This window comes from Cheilinus undulatus, linkage group 12 (genome assembly GCF_018320785.1).
Source record: "Cheilinus undulatus linkage group 12, ASM1832078v1, whole genome shotgun sequence".
Taxonomy (NCBI): Eukaryota; Metazoa; Chordata; class Actinopteri; order Labriformes; family Labridae; genus Cheilinus; species Cheilinus undulatus.
Window position 1 is genome coordinate 18850692 of NC_054876.1, and position 25236 is coordinate 18875927.

The following is a 25236-nucleotide window of genomic DNA, read 5'->3' on the forward strand; positions in this document are numbered from 1 at the left end:
TTAACGCTCTTTTTCAGCGTATTTAGATAAATATACCTGGACCACATTGGGATTACTAGGTCATATTTTTTTATTCACGAGTTGCAGGCTCTTATTATAATGCTGATGACGCGAGTGGAAGGTGCGTATGGACGTAACAGGGACTCAGCGGACGCAAATTGGACAGAGGGAGGAGAGAAGGCACGGGATACAGATGACGTCACGAAGCTGGGTCAAGCCAGCAGGAAAAAGCTACTCAACCGCCGGATGTTATTAGTCAATGGTTAAAAACATAAAACAGAAACGTGAGTTAATTTTTAAATATGAGGTGTTTATTAGTATTTTTGAACATGTGTATTATTTTTTATAATTGATAGTTGCGATCTTACATTTGACACCGTCTTTGTTTTGGACACTGTTGAGCACGGAATGAATGTACATGCTAACTGAAGTTTTATTGTGAAACGTTTAACCGGAAATGTAGTGTTTCTCCTCTGACTCATTTTGCTGTGACTAACTACAACCTCGACTGTGGCAGCCGAAGACGAAAATTTATAACACCAGGGTAGCGAACCGAACAGGCGGATTGTCTCCGGTTGTTGACAGCGCCTTATTACACGGTAACGTAGTGATGGAATGAGGGAAACCGAGCGACGCTTGGACAGCGCCGTTAGACCGGTTACAGCGTCAGCGTCAGCCGCAAAGACTTGACTGACTTCAGATTTTAAAACAGCCCTGAGATGTTTTAACATTTCCCAGTAAGTAGCTTCACGTACCTTTCACTGCATATTTAAAGCACGCGGTATGTTTGGGCTTTATTTATGTAATATTAAAATAGCTTTAAAGATATTTGAAAGATGTCAGCTGTTTAAGCAGTTGCTATGTGCACGCACAATCTCCAGGCAGAGCTAAGTTCGCGTGGCCACGTTAATGGGGGTAGGGGGCACGAGCCGCTGGATAAATATTAATTACATTGTGTAATAATTTGCAGTGCAAGCTTTTTGCCCAGGTTAAACCCCGCTTATGAACTATGCCCGGACTAATTTACGCACAAATACATGCTATTACACTCTGTGCCATGGCTTGTGTTTGATATGTCGATAATTTGTCCTAATAAACAGCGCGCGTGGTCACTTACTGGCTTCATTAAGAATGCAGGGCCATGCTTGAGTACGATGCAGCGGATAATAATGTCCGCTTACAGCTTACAGCACGCCATCGTCACTTAAAATGCGAATTCTGCTTGCACAATAACACCCAGCACTTCAACTGTCCACACTTCAGCCGCAGCTTTTTAACGTATGCATTTTAACCCCTTAAAGTTACTCTTTCTTCCTCGTCTTAACATACTGAACTCTGCAAGTCACCAAGCATGCTAGGCCAGGATTGAGGTCACCGATCTTAAGGCATAATCCACTATGGCAATTAACCTTTCACCGGTCCGAGATCAGTAGGCAAGGTCACCCCTGGGTGCTGTTCTCGCTGTCTCCACAGTGCGCCGCATTAAAACCCCTCAAACTGAGTTTTATGTACTGTCAGTGTGATGCACTATCAGTGACAAAGACTGACGATGCCCCCTACCAGAACTGTCAAAAACAGCTTTAAAATAAAGGGAGAAAAGGAAGGGGTAGTCTTAGTGCTCTGCCGGTAACTTTTATATATGGGGAACGGTGTATTAAGAGATGATGTATAAAAGCCAGTCACTTAAAATTTTACAACTGTTATTTTCTAACTGATACATTTGATTTAAATGCATATTCTTTTTCTGAAATGTCAATTTAAAAAAGAGAGCTGTGGGTTATGATCACTTGCATCTGAGTTTGTTGCAACAGATGAAGGGTTGTTACCCATGTTAAGTTTCCCCAAAAAGCTTTGATTTGTATTTTGATGTTGTGTGCCCTATAATATTTCTAACCCATAGCCACATTTATATTAAAAAGTGACTAAACTGATGTTTCCATTATTGCTTTCTGTATTAATGTAAATTAAGAGGGGTCTGGTCTTTAATTATTTACAGGGAGTTATCTCTAAACTTCAGCTTATGACTTTGCATGAGTGAGAGACAAGGTGTTGGCTTTACTCTGCCTGTCCTTCAAGCATTCCTGTGACTGTGACCTTTGGAGTCTGTCACGCAGCGCAAGGGGGAGGGTACTGAAGCAGTATGCACAAAACTGGATAGATATAGTGGAATATGTATTTCAGGAAGGAAAGTCAGTGTTATGATAAAAACACAACTTACCATAGTGGAAACAACCCTTCTGCTAATAGAGGCTTTGTTGGGAGATTGGCACTACTAATAATCCAATATATACAGCCAGTCCTCAGACTTCAAAGAGTATTATTAGGCAGGACAGTATGCAGCCATTAAGATGACAAATGGCAGGTGGGAACATGAAAAGTGACTTGGCCGTAAGTTATGTGATGGCACTCAAAAACCTTTGCTTACTTTGCAGGAGTCCTGAGAGCTGCAGACTTAAACAGAAAGCAATATTGCCTCATTGAGCCACCACCAGGAGTCACAAATACATAAAGGCATCTCAGTCCAGCTCAGCAAACAGGTAAACTGTTTCTCCTATTCATGCTGATTCAATATCACACATAGGTGCTTCCACTGTGATTTTGTCCATGTTTTGTTTTGTTTGCTGCATATTCCCAACTTGTAAGGCTTTCATCGATTTTTAGCTGATGGTAAAGGTCTTTTTTTTTTTTTTTAAGTCCCAATAGACAACATGGTATTTTGTTAGTGACATGCCGAAATGACAAAAGAAAACATGCTCTCAAAAAAAGGAGATACTGACGGCTTGGTGCGTATGTATCTTTTGCAGTCAAGCAATGCATAGGATGTGCTGTGATTTGAAATGGGATGTGATAGTCCTGCAAAGCCTAAACGGATAAATGAAGGACAAATAGTGTACAGAGGGGAGGGAGGATTGCAGTATAAATCGATGGGAGAATGTCCAAAATCCTGAGTGAGGACAACGGAACAATCAAGGGATAAGTCCTAAGTTGAACTTTGAAAATCTTTATCTTTTGGATGCTTGATGTGGCTAAAAGAAAAGAAAAAAAAATGCCTTCTGCACTTTTTGTCTTTTAGGATTAAAACCTACAAATGTCTGTAGTGCCCTAATTTGCAGTGCACATTATTTATTATAATCGTGCCACTTGCTGGTAAAAAGATTAGTTGAACTTTGCCACTCATCCTTGAAGATCTCATGTATTCTTGCAGTTTCAATAAGTGCAGACTTTGGACTCAGGATGGCTAATACACTGATAGTGAACTAATTTATGACCTTGAAACTAAGCTAATGAATTATATGAAGAAAAATTGCATTTGTAGTGTTTAAAATTATGCCCATGAAGTCTTTTAATATAGTAAATGAAAAAAACAAAAACAGACCTTGTCATGCAATTATTGTAGTCAGAGATCTGAATAAATGTAGGGCAATGTGAAGTTTACTGTTAGGAATAAACCGTGAATTCCCCCTTCTAAACTCCAAACAAAGAGCTTTTGTGATTTTCCACCATGTGAGTTTGGGTTTCTTTTTTTTAACACTAAAAGCCTTAGTGCAAAGTTAAAAGTAACTAACTTTTAGTCCATTTGGCAGATCATAAAAAAGAAGACAGACAACCATGTCATGTCAGACCGTGTTCACAGAGCTCCTTGAACTAATGAGTTTTAGCTCCAGTACAGCTATCCATAATCATCTACCAGCTGTTAGAGAAAGCCGATTGTAGCCCGGCCCATCTCTCCCACTCACAGCCGACACGAGCTAGCCGCCGCTGGCAGTCTGGAGACCAGTTTTCAGTCAAACCTGTGCCATGATATCACACCCTCGGGAGGCTTAAGAGCTGTACTACTCACCACTATCAGGTAAGATGCAGCCTAGTCCGGGTTAGAGAGACAAAAATAAACCCGAGGAGTAGAGGAGGCGAGAGCTGGTCAGCCAGGATTAACGCGAGCTAACCACCGCTAGCTTAGTTAGCATAGAGGAGCTAACCTGCTGTTATCAAAATGTGTTAGCTGGGGTAAAGCTAATGCTAACGTTACTCAAAACATGCTCAGTTTACAGTACACATGACACGCTTTAAAGGTGAGCTGTATACATAACAAAGCCTGTCAGCCAACATCTATAGATTTTTGCTCAGTTAAACCTGCTTTTATCAAATGAATAGAAACTACATAGGCAGAGGATGTAACCATTTCTTGACTACAGTCGATGTCCCTCATTTGTGAGCAGATGTGGACCTGGCCAGCGGTGCACATGGTAGAGGGATATTTGCTGTTCTGTGTCAGAGGCACTTTGATGGTTATCTGGGCTCATTTACCCGCCCTGATGATCCATTCACAGAACATGTAAACTCAGTAAAAGTAAGCAAAACTTTAAACAGGCTACGTTTGCTGTGTGCCCCCTTTGCTCCTTTCCAAACAGCCCTACAATCAGGTCTGGAGGGGGCAAACTCCAAACAAAGCGTGGACTGCTAGCTCATACAGGAGTTCATTATCGGCTGAAGCTGTAAATATGATAAAGGCATGCTTAGTTGTTACTGTCAAGTACCTCTCCCAATGACTGAATGGTAGAAGTCTTTATCTACAACCATACTTCCTAGTATTACATGCCAATAGTGTACTTGTAGAGCATGTACACCATGTAAAATTTAGTTTGCAAGTTTAAATCTAGGACTCAACCATTGTCATACTATCAACTTAGACACACCGCTTGTTCTTTTCCTTTAGTGGGTCTAAATCCTAGTTTATACTCCAAACATTAAACATCTGTCATGCTGAAAACTCATTCTCATGTCTACAGACTGGCTGACTATTGGATAAAGGTGTCAAATAGAGCTAAATATGGGCTATCTTGCAATATAATAGTTTCTTATTTGGCATCAAACCTCAGAACAACATTTTTACAAGTTAAAAGTTACTATGATTAATAAACTGATTCTGTATTTCACTGATGAAGCCAAAGGGTATTTTTTCGCTTTGTGAGTGAAAAAGTATTACTGATGTTTGATTTTAATCTGTAATTAATAAAAAATGCAATCCCAATTGTGGTGACTGCACAAAAAACCAATGTAGTATATATTAATATAAAAGGTTTTATGATATAAGAAAATTATGCCTGTCAAGAATAATCAAGTTAATCATGATTAATCAAGATCTAAAATTAGTGCCCTTTTTTTTTATCACATGCCCTACTGTCCCTTTAAACACTTGGGTCAATGCCCATCACCATCTCCATGTGGTCACAGTGATGAAAAGTAAGTCCACCACTGCTCTCCACTGTGTCATTTCACTTTAAAAACTCACAGACAGCTTAATGGTCAAGTCAAACGTCATCTGCACCTTTTTAATGGTCTCTGATTTCATTTTTAATCCATAACTAATTCCTTCTTCTGTGGTTAAGTTCATGCTTAGGTCTTCATTCTACCACTGAAAAGCAGCTCTGTATCCAAACAGGAAGTCAGTTACCCTTAGTTTAAGACAGTAGCAAAATCCAAAGTGATACAAAAACAGTAAATGCAAAATAGTGGAATCTTTAAATGCAATAGAAGGATGTGATTAACTGTGATTAACTACAGAAATTGAAAAATTAATCATGGTTACAAATATGAATCTTTGACAACCCTAAAGAACATTCAGTATATGTTTAGTTGTGAAATATTTGTGTTATCAGAGTTATATTAGCAGATTATTGCAGTTATAATTCTCAAGTTGATACAGACACTGTTATTGATCGTAGAATTAAGTTTAATAAATCGTGCTTTTCTACAAGGCTTGTCCAATAAAAAAATCTAATGTAAAGTTATCAGCAAAGGCCTGTTAATCATAATAATCACACAGTACAGAGTTTATAACCTGCTCAATAGATGGACATGGACAAACACGAGTCAGTAAGAGAGCACCAAGGTTACAATAGATTTGGAGTTTTCATTTGTTTCATATATTTTTCATCTTTTGTTTTAAGTTTCAGTGTAGTTTTTACTGCTGGTTTGTTAGTTTAGTTTTTATTTTTCAAAAATGCTTTGTTTTGGTTTAGTTTTTATTAGTTTTACTGTTAGTTTTAGTTGTTTCAGCAATATGGGATTCTTGTCAGGGGGAGACACAAAAGGACCAGAAAAAGTAAACAGAATACAAAACAAAACAAAAACAGAACAGAATTCAAATTGACAACTCTTCATTTTATGTATTAAAGGTACAGTGTGTAAAAATGGGACTGTCAACATCTAACAGTCAATTCTGGAGTGTGATGCTCATTTTTCTGGTGATTACTGTGGGAACCAGTGAAGTTTAAAAATCAATACATGCTTAACTGTTATTTGGTTCCTCCTATGGTGCCATAGAAACAGGCAAAATGCAAAAATCCAAGATGGCAGCTTCCTTGGAGGGGACCCTCCCTATGTATGAATAAAAGGCTTATTCTGGGTTAATTTAAAACATAAATTTAAAAATGTGTTATCAGATGTCAACACTAATTTAGATCAGTCTACTTATAAATGTTATGTTTCATTTTAACCAAGCTTGTTTTGCCAAATGCTGATAGGCTAAATATTACACACTGCACCTTTAAAGTTTGATGTTGGAGTACAACTCATGACCTAAAATCCATAATGAGAAGACTTTTCATCCCATCAGGCCATTTTACTTTTCCACGGGGTATGTTTCAGTCAGTTTGCAGATGACAAAGAAAACAACTAAGGATATTTTATCCCTAATTATATTTTAGTTATTTTAGTTAACTACAACAACCTTGGTGAGCACTGAGTTCCTATTGATTTTAATCCCACAAACCTTCATAATGTTGCCATATGTATGATAACTAATGTGACCCTTGCAAGTAAAATTAAATAGAACATGATCAAGCAATGTTACTCAGCAGCACAAAATTAAATTCATTTGAAAATCATCTCTTGTACATTTAGTATGCATAAAAGATCATACTTAAAGTGTTCAATAAATTATGCTGACATTACCATCAGTATATTAAACCAGATAACCCATAAGCTTACATGACACTTGTGTGCATATCGGATCAGCTTAATGGACTGGCTGAGGGATTCAGGCAGTCCACCATCAACAGAGCCAAGCATTTAAATTATAACTTTTTCTTTTTTTTTTTTTTTTTTTAAATATATATATATATATATATATATATATATAAAGTGAATATATACTGAGTTCAGCCAGATTATAAGCTAACTGATAAGTGGAGGAAATTGTGCATTAGCAGACACTTTGTTTGCCAGAGTCTATACATAATGAGGAAATCACAGGTCAATTTTTAGATCTTAATTGGATTGAGACTATTTACACTGCAGAAATCTAATCTCATCACTTGCACACAGTCATCTATTAAGAAGCAAAATAAGCACAAATATACAAATGAAGCTCTATAGTAATGGGTCCACTGATGGTCAAAAACCACCATTCATGCTATAGCATTGCTGATCCCCTTTAGTTTTTACAGAGTCGTCTGATTCCTGAATAACTGTTGAAATACTCATTTAACAGCATCAAAAACTCTTTTTGTTGTCAATAAGTCCTGTTTATAATGTTCCTTTATTTGTGGCTGATCCGTATACTCTGTCTTCTTAAAAGGTTGTAGTACTGGGGTGGTTGAATGAACTGAATGGATTATTACTAAATAAGGGCCAGAAGCCTGTGGTCAAATGTGAACATTTATTCCCACTGTATGTTTGAAAAGAGATCAAACAGCTTTTAGGATAATTATCACATTTATAATTGATGCAATTAGAAATTAGTTACTGGAAGTTGCATCACAGCTTGAGAGCATACAGGCAGTTTACCCACAGTGGTCAAACCTCAGTATGAAGATTTGCATTTGGTTGTGAAAAAAAACAACTGTGAACGAATGCCTCGCCCATGAGTTGTTGCAGTATTTTAAGCCATAACCAGTTTCAACCAGTTTTCCAAGAATTGACATTTTGGCTTAAACTACAGTCAGTTTAGTCCAATCATAAAAATTAGCATCTTAACTTTTTTGTGGTTTATTTTTAAATCCACAACATTCCTTTTTAATTTTTCAGCTAAGTCTATGTGTTGTCAGTTTGTAAGAATATGATGTGATAAGTTTTTTCAGAGAACTATTTTGTGGTGTTATATATCTTGTACAGGTGGAGAAATTATATGAATCAATTCAATGATAAATGTCTTTGATAATGAGAAGCCATCTCTTGCAAGGCTAAAATGAGCCACTGACTTGTTTTTGTCAGTCAACACATTATGGGTACAACACACAAACTCTTGGACACACATGTACACTGGGTTTTTATTTGGATGTTTAATACTGAATTTCATCACCACCCATGACATATTTATCATGCCTGCTCCTTTAATTACATTGAGTACTTCAGACAGCTATTGGCAGGCATGCAGGTTGCTGCAGTGCTCTTACTGCCATACTTGAACATAAGTTATGTGTCTGCTCTGTTCATGAGCATAGTGACCTTCATTCACTCACCTTGGCTATTTTAATGTCTACAAAGTCGTAGACAAAGACTTTACACTGCAGGAATGATCTGAGGGCTGCAGGGTTGTATTTATGCGTCAAAGCTTCTGGTGTGGTTTTTTTTATTTCTCAATGGCATATAATGCAAATCTGAGAAAATAATGGCACCAGCATCACAAGTACTGCTAAAGGGAACATTTTATTTTGTTAGTACAAATAAATATTACCCTGATGTAAAATAAAAAGTAAAATTAATTAGAATCAGACATTTTGTTTGTGTCCATTTAGCTTCAACATGGACATAAAACATAAAACAACATGGACAACATAAAACAGATGTTAGTGTCACATTTTGGGTTTAAAATTGTATGTTTGTATTTACATGTTGCCAAAAGTGATTGTAAAAGATCAACATTTTCTGATCTAAGCTGATTTGATCACGCAAATGCCAGTCTTTGCTTATTTATATCAAAGATATTTTATTTCCATAAAATTTAACACCTGCAAAATAAGATCTTTTTTTTAAAGGTTAACAAACATAGGCTATATGTCCTGTTGTGTTTTAGGTAGCACGAAGATGCGGGCAAAAGGTTGCAGGCCTTTATTTACCATGACCTTTCTTTGTTGTTTATTTTTTCCCTGCAGACATCATGTCTTCCAGGGAGCGTCGGTCAGATGTCTACATAAAGGCAGAACCGAGCAGTCCAGAGGGAGGCGGGGGAGGTCGGACCAGCCCTGGTGGGGCCTCCTCAGACTCCTCTCAAAGTGGAGGTGGAGGAACCAGAGGTGACGGTGCGAAGCGATACTCCCCACCGCTCTACACGCCCGCCCTGCGCTGCCACTTCAAAGACGAGGGCGGAGATGGGGCAGAGGAGGGTTCCACTGGAAATGGAGCAGGGCGATGCAAGTACGCCCTGAGCACGCTACCCAAGAGGCTGTGCTTAGTATGCGGAGATGTGGCGTCAGGTTACCACTATGGCGTGGCGTCATGTGAGGCCTGCAAAGCATTCTTTAAAAGAACTATTCAAGGTGGGTGCTGTGGTGATGTTTAATTGTTTTCATGGTTTCCTTCTGACACCTCCTTCTGACATCTTGACAACCAAAACCCTGACTTAAGATGTCAACAGGTTTTTCATAATTATCTTCCAAATCTTTTATATTTAAATTTCCTCCACAGAGCCCACTGACCATATTCTAATATTCAATTTAATGATTTTATTGAACTTTAAGTGAAAGAGTGCTGTTAACATTAAAAGAACTAGTACAAGAGCGGTACGAATAATTTATATTTATCATTAAATCATTGTCAGTAGGGCTGTGTTTCTGCAAGACTCCGGCAGATCGAGATCTAGGTTTGTAGTTATCACAGTGGCTTTAAGATTCAATACTTCCTATAAGGCCGAAGAGGGAATTAAGATATACTAGTTCTAAAAAATTCTCATGAATTTGATTTATAATTTTGGAATTTATAGGGTTTTAGGATTTGAGAATTTAACTGAAAAACATTTTGAAAATAGACGGGGAGTAAGTTGTGTACAGATTAGAATACAAATCTGTAACCAATTTATATCATGTATTGGGAGTATTAGTAGAGAATGGAATAAAAAAAAGTGGAACTACTGAATCTTTTGGAGAATATGATAATTTTGATGAAGGTTACTGTAAATTCAAAAATATTTCCTCATTAAATAAAGTTCCATTCTGGGATAATTTTATGCACAGAGGTGAGAAAGTCTGACTGAGTAAGTAGGGACCTGCATCACATTATCTGTGTTATTGTTAAACATGCTTCAGTTCTTTAAATCCACCACCATTCAATCTGGTTTGTACTGGTCCATTCAAACCATGGTCACCTGGTAGTTATTTGACATTCCGTGTAGTGAGTAGATTTTACATTTACATGTGCAGTCAAAGTGCTCATTTATATTTGTATGATATAGTTTTTCACAGAATTGATGAGTGTTAATTTGTGCTCTTCCATACAGGAAACATTGAATACAGCTGTCCAGCATCAAATGAGTGTGAGATAACCAAAAGGCGCAGAAAGGCTTGTCAGGCATGCCGCTTCACCAAGTGCCTCAAAGTAGGCATGCTGAAAGAGGGTGGGTGTTTGTTATGTGCAGAGGAACTTTGATTCAATACTTGTGTTGTACTTGCTTTCAGATGTACGTCGCATTTGACAAAAGCATTTCATTGACATTGTAATTATAATTCTAGATCTGGAGTGAGTTCTGCTTTAAATTATTTTCCTTATATTTGCCTGATATTAACATTCACCGTTTAATTTTTCACCAGGAGTACGTCTTGACAGGGTCAGAGGTGGAAGGCAGAAATACAAAAGACGCCCAGAGGTGGAGAATGCAACATACCAGAGTGCCCCTCTACCACTCACAAAGGAGAGTGAAAAAGGTGGGATTCATATTCTGTTTATGCTGCGCTAGCTATAGCCAGGGCTGGAGGCGTCATGTTTTTGGGTTGTCCATATGGACTATTCTTGTGAACATGGTATCTCAGATGTCTACTCTTACTGAAGGATGTACTGAGAAAGATGAACTGATTAGATTTTGGAGGTCATGGGTCAGAGGTCGAGGTCACTTGGCCCCATGGTGATCTCTTGCTTGTGAATGCAATATCTCAAGAATACTTTGAGAGTTTTTCTTTAAACTTTGTACAAATTTCACTCCAGCTCAAGGATGAACTGACTAGATTTTGGAGGTCAAAGGTCGAGGTCATTGTGCCTTGTGTTGATCCCTTGCCAGTGTATGCTATACCTCAAGAATGTTTTGAGGGGTTTTCTTTAAACTTTGCATAAATATACACCACAGCTCATGAATAAACTGAACACATTTTAGAGGTTCAAGGTCAAAAACTACACCAGCCCTTATTCATGACCACTGTACTTTCACTGCATGGTAACTTTACACCTCATGGAGATGTTTAACCACCAGGGAGTGGTTTAATTTTTATTGCCAGATTTGAAGTATACAACAGGCAACTTACTTTTATTGTATCATGATAATCAAAATAAGTTAAGAGTGGCTCTGTGACAAAAATGCTGGACTGTGAATGCCACACAGCACTGTCCCATACAACAAAGTTGCAGTCATCCTGCACATATACAGCACTATTATTCTATGCTAACTGACTTTATGATGTCTGAGAAAGAGCTTGCTCTTTTTTCTGTGACTTTATCTTGCTGCAGCTAGATAACATTTTATCTGTTATTCATCAGTGAGGTTCTGGTAAACTACACAGTGAACAAGTACAAACTATTTTTGGGAGCACTATTTGCTTCTCAGATTCAAATATAGAGACAGAGAGTTCATCTGCTACTAGCTGAACCTTTAAACCTTTACATCGTGAAGCTCAAAGAGTCCCTCCAACAAACGCAGGGTATGCTGGATGTGTCAAACACAAGATGTCCTAAGTACAGCCGCAGCACACTTAGAACATATTTTATCTGAGAAGTAAGCAGCGCCCTCTACTGCCTAAAATGTGTGTGTGATTCAGACTGAATTTTTCAGTCTGAGATATAAATGTTGTTAAAATTTCTTATTTATTAATTTACATTTGAATGAGAAGCTGAGCAAGTTTGATTCAGGTTCTCATAAAGCAAGAAAAATCTGTGTTTGTTAGTAAGACTGTTTTTGTAGTGTATAGTCAACATCTGAAATTGAAAAACTAAAACCAGAAATATGAATATAGTGCAGTGTATTGTGCATTTATTGCACAGCAGGAGAATCAACTTTAATATGTTAGTTTGGTGAACAGAGTTGATATTTTGTAAGTCTCTGAAAATCTTTTGCAGGTTTTAAATGTGCATCGTATTAATCCGTTGTGCTGTTTCTATCTTGTCACATAGGTTCCTCCAATATTATTGTGTCCCACCTTCTCGTGGCAGAGCCAGAGAAGTTATTTGCGATGCCTGACCCTCTGCAGCCTGACACAGCCCAGCGCACGCTCACCACTCTGTGCGACCTCGCTGACCGTGAGCTGGTTGTCATCATTGGCTGGGCCAAACACATTCCCGGTAAGAGATGCAGAGAAGATAAACTGTGGGAGGAGAGGCTGTGATAGTGGGGCGGGAATAGAGGAGATGTATTGTTCCATCTCTTACTGGCTGTGTCATGACATCTGGATTTATTTTTATGGGAACTAGGATGCTGACTGTTATAAATTGTCTAAGTCAGCCTTATTTTGACTTATGAAATAGGTTTGGCAAGATGTTTGGAATGATATATATATAAATAAAATCATGTAAATGTCTTGATGATTTACTGAACTTCAAGCTGGTGTTTTGGTGTTATGTTATTCACCATAAAGAAACAGGAGCACTGCTTGCTGTGTAATTGAAAATATGAACACATTTCTTGTTTCTCCCCTCTGTATCTAAATTTTTGTGCTCCCCTGCAGGCTTCCTGTCTCTGTCCCTAGCAGACCAGATGTCTGTGCTGCAGTCAGTGTGGTTGGAGGTGCTGGTGCTGGGTGTAGCATACCGCTCGCTCGGCTGTGAGGACGAGGTGGTGTTTGCAGAGGATTTTGTCCTCGATGAGGAGATGTCGCGTGTTGCAGGACTGACAGAGCTTAATGCAGCAATTAGTCAACTCGCTCGCCGTTTCCGCGCATTAAATGTGGACCGGGAGGAATTTGTCATGCTGAAAGCCATCGCACTTACTAACTCAGGTACTTTTATTTTTGTAATAGAAGAGTTGTGCAGACATAGTGTCCAAAGCAACTTTTTTGCATTTTATAGGACAGTGCTCAAATACAAAATATAGACCTATAAACTTGAGTTTTTTTTTTTTTTAGTTTTTAAAATAATTCTTCCTGATTTAACAGAACTGAAACTGCCCACATCCCAACATCTTACCTGTGATATATCATCTTCAAGTGATACAAAACTGTTTCATTTTTATGAAATAAAATATTGGCATTATAAAAGGACAGTGCTTACAGCACTATCAGTTTCCTTGTAAACCCTGCATATAGTGGATTACTTGGTTACTGTTATTGGTAGTAAATTAGACCTATAATAAATGAATGAGGGTTAAACAGTGCTTATGAGAAGTGTTGTTTAAACTGCAGTCATTCTGAAGGCTTCATTTTGTGGATGTCAATTGGCACTAAAATTACCACAAAGTTGAATGATCAACACATCCTAAATCATTTCAAGCAAGTCACGTTTTTAACTTTTTGGTTAGTTTGTACTTTGTGTACCAAATTCACGTCTCGTCAGTTATTCTGTTGAGCCCACAGTTTGATCTTTTCCATACACATTATTGTTCAAGTATGGTCCACAAATGTGGGTTAGTGCATCTAAGAAGCTGGTTGGTTAATTAATTTAATCAGTCCTCATCAAACTGCCTAATGTAGCCACAACAGTGGATTAAGAGGAGGGATACAGTCAATGTCAATAGTTTAGCCTTTTAGCTTGATGAGATTATGTGATGTCTGCACCAAAGGTCTAGGACACCAGGAAGACGGATCTTGTAATGGTAATGATGGGTGCAGTGAATGACACTGCAAAAATAAAGATTATTTATTTCTTATTGTCTTCTAGTCTTCTGCAGATATAAAGTAATGGTATGTACAGTTGAGTTTCTTAATAATAACCTTTTCTGCAAACATCCCAAAAAGATTCATCAAAGTCTGTCAACAACAGATAATTCAGTGTATCCTCTTTCACTGGGCCACACATGCTTTCTATTTGTTGCAACAACTAAAACATTATAAACCTACAGTCTCTTACCCTGTGCTCCCTGCTGTTCTGTCAGACTCTGTTTACATCGAGGACATGGAGGCTGTGCAGAAGCTGCGGGACCTCCTTCACCAGGCACTGCTGGAGCTGGAATGTCAGCGGCGCCCAGATGACCCCCAGCGGGCAGGACGCCTCCTTTTAACATTGCCTCTCCTCCGACAGACTGCTGGTCGTGCTCTGACCACTTTCTACAGCATTAAGACCCGTGGTGGTGTACCCATGCACAAACTATTCCTGGAGATGCTGGAAGCCATGATGGACTCTCCCTAGAGCAGAAAGAGGCTGAATCAGAGAGGATGCAACAAGAGGAAAGACCTGCCACAGATCTAGACTTGATGAGGGGTTTGTGAGACATGGAAGATTTTATTAGTTAACTAATACAAGGAAAATGACCCTTGTTCCATTTTTTTCTAGGCTACACAAACTAAGGAAAATAATATGAGAAAAGAAAACCTCATGTATTCATGTCCCTAAATGGGAGTTGATTATATACGTACAGTAAGATGTAACTGCCAAACAGCAGTAAGAGGCTCCAAGAGTGCAAACATCTAACACAAATGCCAGAGAACTGCTCAGTTTCAACATTTTTCATGATGTGTTTCACCATGGCATCAACCTGCAGCTGCATCGACACTGAAGAATGGCGTTTAGGTACCAGAGAACAGGCTGCAATCGTGTGGCTTTTAAGGTTTTTAAATAATGCAACATCAACTCATGAAAGCCATAGTAACATATCTGGGGAAAGATCTGAGGGTCCAGTTAAGGGTCAGATTGACATCCACATGGAGGGCTTGTATTTACTATAGTTTAGTGTGCCGCTGTAGGCAAATCCATAGGAATTACTTGCAATATGTTAAAGCAATATAATGACTTGATTACTGTCTGTCACATTAAAAATGTGGATAAAAAGGAGAGACATCAATGTTTGGTTGTATATCAGGAGTTCTCCACTCTCAGGACCCTAAAGTGTTGAATTTTTTGTGTAAATTCTTGCTCCCAGTAGAGACTGGATCAAGTAGAGAAAGCCAGTTGAGTAGATTTAGAGAGAAACCACTAACACTCTTAGCGTAAAATCCTGGAGTTGGGAACCACTGATGTACATAGCAGGTGCAGGATTCTTTATAAACGGTTGTGCAATTGTTGTGTAGTCCAGGAAAAGATTGTGTGCTCAAGAAGATTCTCCACCTGGAAAGAAGGTTCAGTGTTGTATGTAAACTGGCACACATGCTCTAATACAGGCAAACGTGTGCTTGTGTGCAGTCTTACCAATGAGCTGCACTGAGATCAGGGAAGAACACAACTCTTTGACATTAAAGCCAGTGTGGCAACAACAGTGCGTAGAACAAAAATGCATATGCCTCATCTGATTTTTTTTTTATACTATTCCCCTTTTTTGATCTTACCACTATTTTTGACTTCAGCAGCTGTGCTGTTTAAAATAACAGTCTGACTTTCTGGTTTGTAGGCTCTAACAGCTAATGCTAACCTAAATGACTGATAGGTGTATGATGAGGGTTCGCTGCATTTTTTGCAGCAGTTAAGAACGTCGTATTAATGATCTCAGTTGTTTCTATGTAAGATCTATTCTTTGTGTATGTACTTCTGTTGAACTTTAATTTGAGAGTGCCATTCATGGGCTCAGGACAAGAAACAACATGTACGCAACATCCTTCTATTGGATGTTGATTTGTTGTTTGACAACATCCTGACAGTCGTCCTTCTGTTCAGCAGGTCTGTATACTTAAAATAGAAATGATCAATATAGAAAGCTTCAAATGCAATGCAAGGCTACTGTATCTGATGTCAGAGTTGGATACATTAGAATGTTTAGTGGCCAAAGGGCCATTACACCTTTAGCCATGTACAGTTCCATTAAATAAACATGCAATTTTTAGTGAGAGATAATAAAGCCAGCAAATGTGACACAAAGTCCCCATTACAATTATATTTGTGCAGCTTACAGTGTTCTGAAATTTGTAAAAGACTTGAAACTTTCTTTTTTCATACATTTTCCTTTCTAGGATTTAAGGGTATTTTATTTACATTGTGACACTGTTGTGGGTTTGGTATTAAATTTTTCCATTCAGGACATGATGAATACTAATTGTTTTTATTTTCATGCAAGATGTGGAGTGTTTTCTGAAGCTGATTGTCATTTTAGGGATCAATTAACATGGCTCTACAGATTTAGCAGCATGTTGAGGTTACAGAGGGCTACCTCAGGAGGCACAGTAAGCCTGACGGCCAAAAAACTGTGGAGACAAACATTGATATTTTGATTAAACAATTTGATTATTGGGTTTTAGTCAGTGTTTGCAGTTGCGCAAACACCTGAGATGATGATTTTTTTTCTTAGTTTTAATAACTTTCAGGGGAATGTGGTTCATTAATCAGACTTTAAGAGATGTCCCATGGTACAAAGTGTCTCACTGAATGACAGTTGTCTGTTTCACGGTAATAATGATGCAGCTAGAAAAACCTGGAGGCCATTTTACAGCTCACATAGCAAAATATTCATACTTACATTTACTACAGCTAATACTGTGGAGCAGGGATGATCTCTCTGATTCACCTGTTTGGCTTTGAATTCATGGTTAGATCATAAATATTACTGCCATCTAAAAAATGTTTTGATCTCTTATGTGTTTACTAATATATTTTCTCAAACCGTAATCACAATTTTGAGGTATATACAAAAATACAGATGCCTGCGTCAAACCTGGTCATTTACATACAGGTAGTATTTTCATTAGCATACAAATATGTTTTAGGTACGGGGGGGTTAGGGAAAATGCAGGGTCATTTGAAGTGTCACTCTTAAAATAATCTAGTCATTTGTAGTTTTATTAAATATGTGCGCATTAATATAAATGAGCAATACAATAAATTACCAAACCTCACATTTCCTTGTATAGCCACGATGTACATTTAACATTGCCAGTTATAATGAAGACTAGCTATTAAACGTTCTATAATTTAGAAGTTCAGATCATTGTTTGTATTTTGAAAGACTATTTAAATGATTAAATTCTATTTTTTACTCAATTTACTGTTGTTTGTTGACACTGCTTTATTTTTGTGTGTGATATTGGCTGTGAATTTCTGTGTGTAGGCTCCTTTTTTTGTTTCATTTAGATAAAACAGTTTGATGTCCGTGTCTAAACATGTCCACATTAAAAATCACTGTGAAAAAAGTGAGATCTTCCACTGTCTGACGCAACAGGGAGTGGATAATTGTAGGTGCTTTGTGTTGTGTAATAAATGGACACACCACCACCACATATCATTGGCCTCATCTCTCCCTGTGTCTATGTGTGTATATACATGTGGCTTTATGTGTACATGTGTTTCTTTGAGTGGAGCCAGAGTGGCGAAAACGACCTACAACTTCATGGTTAATATGAACAATTACCTGGTGAAAATACAACATTCACACATACGGTAGACCTGGGGAAGCTGTGCCAAACTATGGATTTTGTATGCACTAAAAAAATTATGTTGCTTGTTTATTTACCAAAGTATACAACCAGCTAAGATTGTGCATTTGCCAGCAAAATTAGGCATTTCACAATGCAAATGCCATACATCAGCAAACAGTGATATCATAATGTTTTGTAATTTTACAATCACGCTAACTTAGATAATCTGACTATAAATTAATTTTTATGTAATCTTAACAGTAAGGCCCTTAAGTAACATCACAAGTGAGGCAGTGCTTCTGTATGGAAAATCAGCACGGTTATGACATAGATTAGTGGTTCCCATACTTTTCAGCATACATAACAGTGCCAGACACCAGCACCTCCACTGTCCCCAAGAGTTGTTTTAGCTATAGGTGACAGCAATGCACATTCAAGAGAAGTTATCTGCAAAAATGACTGATTTTTAGCATGAATCTCACAAGAGAATATGTTAACATGTTTTTTTTTTTAATTGAACTAATTTTATGCATATGTTTTTTTTTATTAAAAATGAGTAAAATATAAAATTTAACGCCTTTAAAATATTCTTTGTTTTTTGAAAAGCATCCTGCATTCTGTTTACAGTTTCTTCAGTAGCCTCTGCTGCTCTGCGGTATCGGTAGATGAGCTGAGGATTGTTGGTCAATTGTTCTTGTGTTTGATGCGAGACACATTTGCCCCATGATTGAAGTTATCCACTAAGTTAGGGTTGCCGCCTGTGACTTAAGGTGCTCCCAAAAGATATATAGTGTGTATTTTTCATCAGTATAACTGGCTACTCTGCTTTGTTTTTGCTAGAGGAGACCCACATTGCCACATATTTTCAAGAGTTTCTGCAGCTCTGTCAAACAGTAAAATTTGTTTGTTATGTCCCGTTTTACGTCCTCTTTTACACTACTAAATGCCCATTTTTGCATTTTTTGGACAATGTTTGGCCACTTCTTTTTTGGCACTTTAATCCCATTTTTGCAATTTGTCACCAATGTTTGCATGTTTCGCTACTGTAGGCCCATTTTTGCTACCTCTTTTTGCCACTTTAAACCCATTTATGCTGTTTTCACCCTTTCTCACCAAGTTTTGCCACTTTGAACCAATTTTACGCCCTTTTATGCCATTGTTTTGCAGCTTATATCCAATTTTTACCATTTCCACCAGTTTTACTATTAACCTATTTTTGGAACACTTTTGTCCATGTTTGCCCCTTGTCTGCCAATTTCAGCCTTTTTTTTTTTTTTTTTTTGCCTATTTTGTACCTCTTTTCTCTATTATGCAATTATTTTCCATTAAGGTTGTCTCATTTGAGCCTACTTTTATTCTGACATCCTTAAAGGGGCAAAAACCACTTCTTCTGGTTTTCTAATAAATATATGTGCTCTGGCCTATCCACAACCCCTAAAGAACAAAAAAAAAAAAAAAAAAAAATCCATTCCCTCCTCCCCTCTCTTTCACCACCTTCTAGATAATGTGTGCTGAAACAAGCTGTTCTCAGATTTTCCACTCATGACCTCATGTGGGGAGTTAGCACCGCCTCCAGGTTCGGTTGGCCTTCCCCGCTTGGAAGAAAGTTCTGCCCTTCCTCTCATCTGTCAGCTGAGATGCTGATAGCTCAGTGGTTACCCTGCTTACTTTTGTCTGGAAGATTAATGGTTCAAATCCCAGTCAGGTCCTTAACTTTCGATAAAAGCATCTGTAACATTGTAACATCAGGAGTGCTACATCCATTTCCCTGAGAGGGGTGTGGTCAGTGGCGGAGTCAGACAGATCAGTAACATTTAAAGCCACAGACACAGAAACAGCTCGTTCTGAGAAAGGCTGAAACAGGGGGTTTTTAGACATGCAAAATTAAAAAACTGGAGTTTTTTTTCCAGCAACAAACTTCACAGGCATGTTTTGGGGACCTCTGAAACCAATATAAACTTGTCTTAAAAGGATAAAATATGTGACCTTTAAATTCCTAATCATGGCTCAGGTGTAAGGTCTGACATTACTTTCCAAACGGTTTAGTTTATTGTGCCCATCCATATTGTAAACATCACCAATAAATATAATTCTGTTTTAAACAAAAGGGTTTACATTTTGAAAAAGGTTATATTGGAAAACAGCAAATATATACATAAATATATATTGTGTCTTTGATAACAGTAGTTATTATTCAGGTTGAAAATAAAATGTGGTTATCACAAATTAACTTTACAGTGGACTATGATTTTGAAGACCTCCATGTGCCCCCAATTTGGCTGAGCCCCAGAGAGCTCTCCCCTTATGGGCAGCCTTGCTATTCAGTGCATGTAAACAGTAAACTGGTGGCAAAATTGGTGACCTGTCACAAAACATTATCACACCACAAATTAATTTTTACACTAAACACTACAAAAAGGCCTCTATACGTTTGAGTGTTTGGTCACTGTGTTCCTGTATGGTCAACCTGGGAGAGAGGACCAAGTAGTCTTGCTTGTTGACTTTCTAAACTTCAACTGACTATTACTGCCTTCCCATAACTTTCTTTGCTTTTTGCAGTTATTCGCTGTAAAAGTGAAACATAAAAGTTTTTCTTTTTTCTGGCTGTATGTAAACTGTCATGTTCTCACCTGCTGCTCTGAAGTCTTGAAATAAATCAATCAGCCTTACAGACATTACATTAGACGTCTAGCTTCTTGCTAGCAGATGGCGCAGTAAATAAAGATTTAGCAGGCCCCTTTCTGGATGCTAGGTTAAATCCTTGAAACCGAACTGTGTGTGAGACGCGGTTTGGGGCTAATACTAAAGTAGTAAGATAAAGTGCCAGGCAGGTTGTGTTGCGTCTGGGACCACAAGCGCAGCACAGCATACATCCTGCAGCGCTAACCTAGCTTACATTACCTAACGCTACAATGCTCTCCATCTCATCCACTCTAATCAAGAACACTCGTGTGGTCCAGTGCGCGAGGCTGCTGCACACGTCTTTGGTCGCCAATATGCCAATTCAGGTGAGATTTTGGGTTCGTTTAAGTAGCATTAGCTGTTGAGCTAACTGTGTGGAAGAGTGGCGTTGCGGGAGTTTAATACGGAGAATTAAAGTATTACTAGGCTTTCTCTGTGAGCCGGACATGCTAACGGTCCTCCTGTCGCCATGACAGCCGTTAGCTGAAAGGGGTGATCGAATGTTAGTTTGTTTATTACAATCGCCAACGTCCACTCCGTAGTTCCTTTAACACCTACAGAAGTGGATCTGTACGCTGTATAATGTAAGCTGTCATATGTATAAAATAGTGTTCCCGTACAGTCAAATGGCTGATGATATGAGAAGACAAGGAAAGGAGGGTTGCTTTAATATAAAGCAAGCTAGGTTAATAAGTCGAGTTGTCCCTGTCATAGTTTCTATAATGTTGCGTCAGTAATACTTTAACTTTCAAGGATAAGGTTACAACCAACTATCTGACAGCATGCCTGTTAATTCCCTGCTTCTCTGCTAGCAGGTACTCTTTTATTGAAAGTATTTAAGATCATAACATTGTTTAAGATATATATAGATTGTGTTATGTTTGCTTAAACGCCTCTTTTTTAAGTATGTCAACTATAAGTGAGTCAATGTCGGGCTTAATATAGGCATTCAGCCATCTTACCATGAGACACGCACATGTATATCGGGATTTGTCGCCATCCAGTGGCCAACTGCAAAAATAACGTGCTTATTTTGATCATGTTATATACTTTCATACACGTACTAAACTTTAATCAGCCTTGCCAAAAAAAAAAAATTGAAACGAAAAAATGTGAGATAATTTTATTTTACACGTTTTTTCCATGCATTTTATACAAGTATATTTAATGTGGCTGTTTGACCAATAAAATAATCCTAATCAAAGTGCTTCTGATCCATCATGAGTAAATGGTGTACACAAGCAGAAGAATTTCCATTATCCATAAAAAAGCCTGTTTCTGTTGGTTCATTTTCCAAAAAGCTAGCACACAAGCAAAGGAAATGTATCCAAAAACTGCAGGCCCACCCAGGTGCATGCTGGTCCTCTACATGCCTGTCTACTTGTGTTGCTACAGGTACAAACAGTGTTAGCAGTAACTATTCAAAATTAAATGACTCATACTACAAAAAATAAATTTACTCAGCAAATATTTAACAAAGGAAATACAAATTTGATGTGAACAAAGATAAGACCTGGAATAATCAAATAAGCTAAATTGCCCTTCCTATCCCTCACAGGTTGGTGAATCTCTCCCTGCAGTGGAGGTCCAGGAAAATGAACCAGGAAACAAAGTTTCTATGGATCAGCTCTTCAAGGGGAAGAAGGGAGTCCTCTTTGCTGTACCTGGAGCTTTCACCCCAGGATGTTCAAAGGTTCAGCTCACGCTCTCAACTCTTTGTTTGCAGAGTCTTCTTCACACCAATCTTTGCATCAGCTGACGTAGAGTTTCTCTTGTTTCTTTCAGACTCATCTCCCAGGTTTTGTGCAGCAGGCTGGAGACTTGAGGAGTAAAGGCATTCAGGAGGTTGCATGCATTTCTGTCAACGATGCATTTGTCATGGCTGCATGGGGAAAAGAGCACGGGACAGATGGCAAGGTAAAGATTGCTTTCTGTGTGAGGAGAAATCTCTGTTTCAACTGACAACAGGTCAAATTGTGAAAAGTTTGATTAGACATCGTCATTTTTAGAATGTTGATCGTTACAGAGCTTTGGACCTTTACTGTTGGACCTTTGAAGGACTTAACTAAAAGTGAAATCCTTATTTAGCGGGTATTTGTGGCAGATTTTACCAATAGTTAGTCACAGCAATCTGCTTAACATTATCATAGTGCAATGGGCTGTGTGAACAACAAAGGTTTTTTAAGAGCTGCACCTGCACAAACCTTTGATAGTAGCATAGAGACAGTAGAAGATGATAGGAAAATTACATGACTTATTATGTTTTCAGTTGTCTCATATTTTATTATATTTGTGTCCTATAAAATCTGATACACAAAGCACATAATTTCTGCATGTTTCAGATATTAAGGATACTAATCTTACTTTCCTCTGCAGGTTCGAATGCTGGCTGATCCTACAGGAGCTTTTACAAAGGTAAATCATATCTATCTATCTATCTATCTATCTATCTATCTATATATATATATATTTCAATTTTATTTGATTTCACAGTGAGTAGAAGTCATTCTTTTTCTTTGTGCCTCTTTCTTAGGCGGTTGACCTGTTACTTGACAGTGATCAGATTGTGCAGGTACTTGGGAACAAGCGATCCAAGAGGTAATCAACCTTTTTAAATATTAATGTTTTGAAACAATGGTGTGTCTATTTAACCCCTTTTAAAAATTTAAAGCAGTGTTTGCAGAAGTCAGTTATCTGCAGAATTCAGTTATCTGCTTTAATAATTGTTTTTTATTAGGTACCCTCCATTTAATTTGGGGTAAAGATCTTTGCAAATAAATTCTCTAACATAACAACCCTGATGGACTGGGTCACATATCCACTGTATGGGGTATATTTCACATCTGCCAGCCCATAGATGGTGTTTGGAAAGAGCAGAACCTTGCAATAACAGTTTGCAGTGTTTTGAATTCTATTATTCTATTGAAAAAAATCAGGGTGTTCCACTGATTCATAAGTGGGATTTCCCTGTGTGAAATCTCAAAGCACTGCCTTAACACAGAGTAGACTGTTGAGGAGAAAAACTGGAGTATCTCTTTGTGATAAGTAAAAAGGGGAAAGATATGATAAACATGGCAATTGTGGTGAGTATTTTTTTACAGTCAGTAAAATTTTGATTAGTCTTAAATCAGGTTTTTCACAGTAAGAGTTTCTTTGCACAATTAAGGTTATAGCTTTTGCTCATTGTGTAATTCCTTCTGTGTTTCAGATACTCCATGCTGGTGGAAGATGGGGTTGTGAAGAAGATCAGTGTGGAGCCTGATGGCACTGGACTGACCTGCAGCCTGGTCTCCAATATTCTGTCTGATCTGTAGACTTATTTAGATCTTCTTAACCCAAATTACAGGCACTGAGTCACTGTAAAAGTTGCACTTACAAAACCCAGTACAAACCTCGTCCACCACTCTCTTTTTCCTGAAGACGGATGCAAAAATGAAAAAAAGCCAGAGGCTTATTAATGCGCACAACTTTGAATTGAATGGTTATCCAAATGAATCACAACAATCCTCTGTATACATTTACTCCTATCAAAATAAAGATCATCCTGAAGGCAATAATCACCTTTTTTCTGTTTAGCTCATAGTGTAAATTACTGATTATTGATCATTAACTGTGTAATCATGTTTTTTTATTATTATCATTATAAATGCTGCAAAAGTGATTTTTTTGTGTTAAGGTTAACAGCACAGTCAAGACTTTTAAACTCAAACATGCACAGCAATAGATTCAAGTACTGATCACCTCCACCATCTGAAGAATAGGTCCTGGGAAAGATCTCATGAGACAGATTAACACCCTGTTTACTTATAAAGGACTTAAAAAAAACAGATTCATCTATAGCACCTCAAAAATATATTTAAAGAGGCATATTAATACAATTATTCGCATATAATTGTTGCATTAAGATGATTTCAGGGTTCAAGAGGAAAATGTGCTAAAATACATGTTTACTTATTTCCAAAAATGATATGTTTTGATTATAGGAATAAATGTCAGTGTGAAAGGCAGTCAGATATGTGTTTTAATAGGGACATGTTTTACCCTTTTAAGACAAGTTTGTATTGTTTTCAGAGGTCCCCAAAACATGCCTGTGAAGTTTGTTGCTGAAACAAACACTCCAGTATAGGATTTTTGCATGTCTAAAATCCCCCGTTTCAGCCCTTCTCAGAACAAGCCGTTTTTGTGTCTGTGGCTTTAAATGGTACTGATCTGTCTGACTCCGCCCCTGACCCATCTCAGGAAATGGATGTTGCACTCCTGATGTTACAATGTTACAGATGCTTTTATCTCAAGTTAAGGACCTGACTGGGATTCCCAGACCAAAGTCAGCAGGGTAACCCACCGAGCTATCCAGCACCTCAGCTGCCAGCTGAGAGGAAGACCAGAAGAGGAGGGCAGAACTTTCTTCCAAGCAGGGAGGGCCAACTGAACCTGGGGGCGGGGCTAACTTCCCACATGAGTGATGGGAAACTGCAAACGGCTTGTTTCAGCACACATTACCTGAAAGGAGGGAGGTTTGAAAAAGTGATTTTTGCATAATATGTCCCCTTTCAACGGAAAGCAAGTGATGCAAACATTTCATGAATTTATTGTGAGAGGGTACATAAATGGTTAACTTTAAAAGGTGTATCAAATAGGCGTACATAAAACTGGGGGTGATCTGATATTATTCCAGACCAAGAACAAGTACTTACATTTGGATAGTCACAGATACAGAGTAATAATGTTAGTACTTAATAATACCATAAAATTCTAAAATTATTTTGCATGTCTGTTTTATCTTCAACAGATGTTCAGCATCTTTCCTCTTGACAATTTAACAGTGCATAGTTTTCTTTTTTTTTCCACTTTATCATCCACATTTATGTTAAAATAGCAAACTGCAGATATGGCCCCAACTTTTGACTACACACTTGCATAATGAGAG

General features: G+C 37.9%; 2 protein-coding genes across 3 annotated transcripts; both read left to right on the forward strand.

Moving 5' to 3' along the window:
* Positions 1-498: 498 nt before the first annotated feature.
* Positions 499-17489, forward strand: esrra (estrogen-related receptor alpha). 2 transcript variants are annotated; one of them, XM_041801612.1, is made up of 8 exons: positions 499-737; positions 2433-2537; positions 9096-9479; positions 10436-10552; positions 10746-10859; positions 12313-12480; positions 12864-13133; positions 14225-17489. In XM_041801612.1, the coding sequence occupies exons 3-8, from the start codon at positions 9101-9103 to the stop codon at positions 14476-14478; spliced, it is 1302 nt and encodes a 433-aa protein (XP_041657546.1). In that variant the 5' UTR covers positions 499-737; positions 2433-2537; positions 9096-9100; the 3' UTR covers positions 14479-17489. The 2 variants fall into 2 exon arrangements, with proteins under 2 accessions (XP_041657546.1, XP_041657547.1); XM_041801613.1 differs by lacking the exons at positions 499-737; positions 2433-2537 and adding an exon at positions 3714-3850.
* A 2931-nt stretch (positions 17490-20420) lies between these two features.
* prdx5 (peroxiredoxin 5) lies at positions 20421-23866 on the forward strand. Its single transcript, XM_041801511.1, has 6 exons — positions 20421-20635; positions 21868-22002; positions 22095-22226; positions 22686-22724; positions 22843-22907; positions 23518-23866. Exons 1-6 carry the CDS (start codon positions 20540-20542, stop codon positions 23621-23623), a joined length of 573 nt encoding a protein of 190 aa, XP_041657445.1. The 5' UTR covers positions 20421-20539; the 3' UTR covers positions 23624-23866.
* Positions 23867-25236: the final 1370 nt, after the last annotated feature.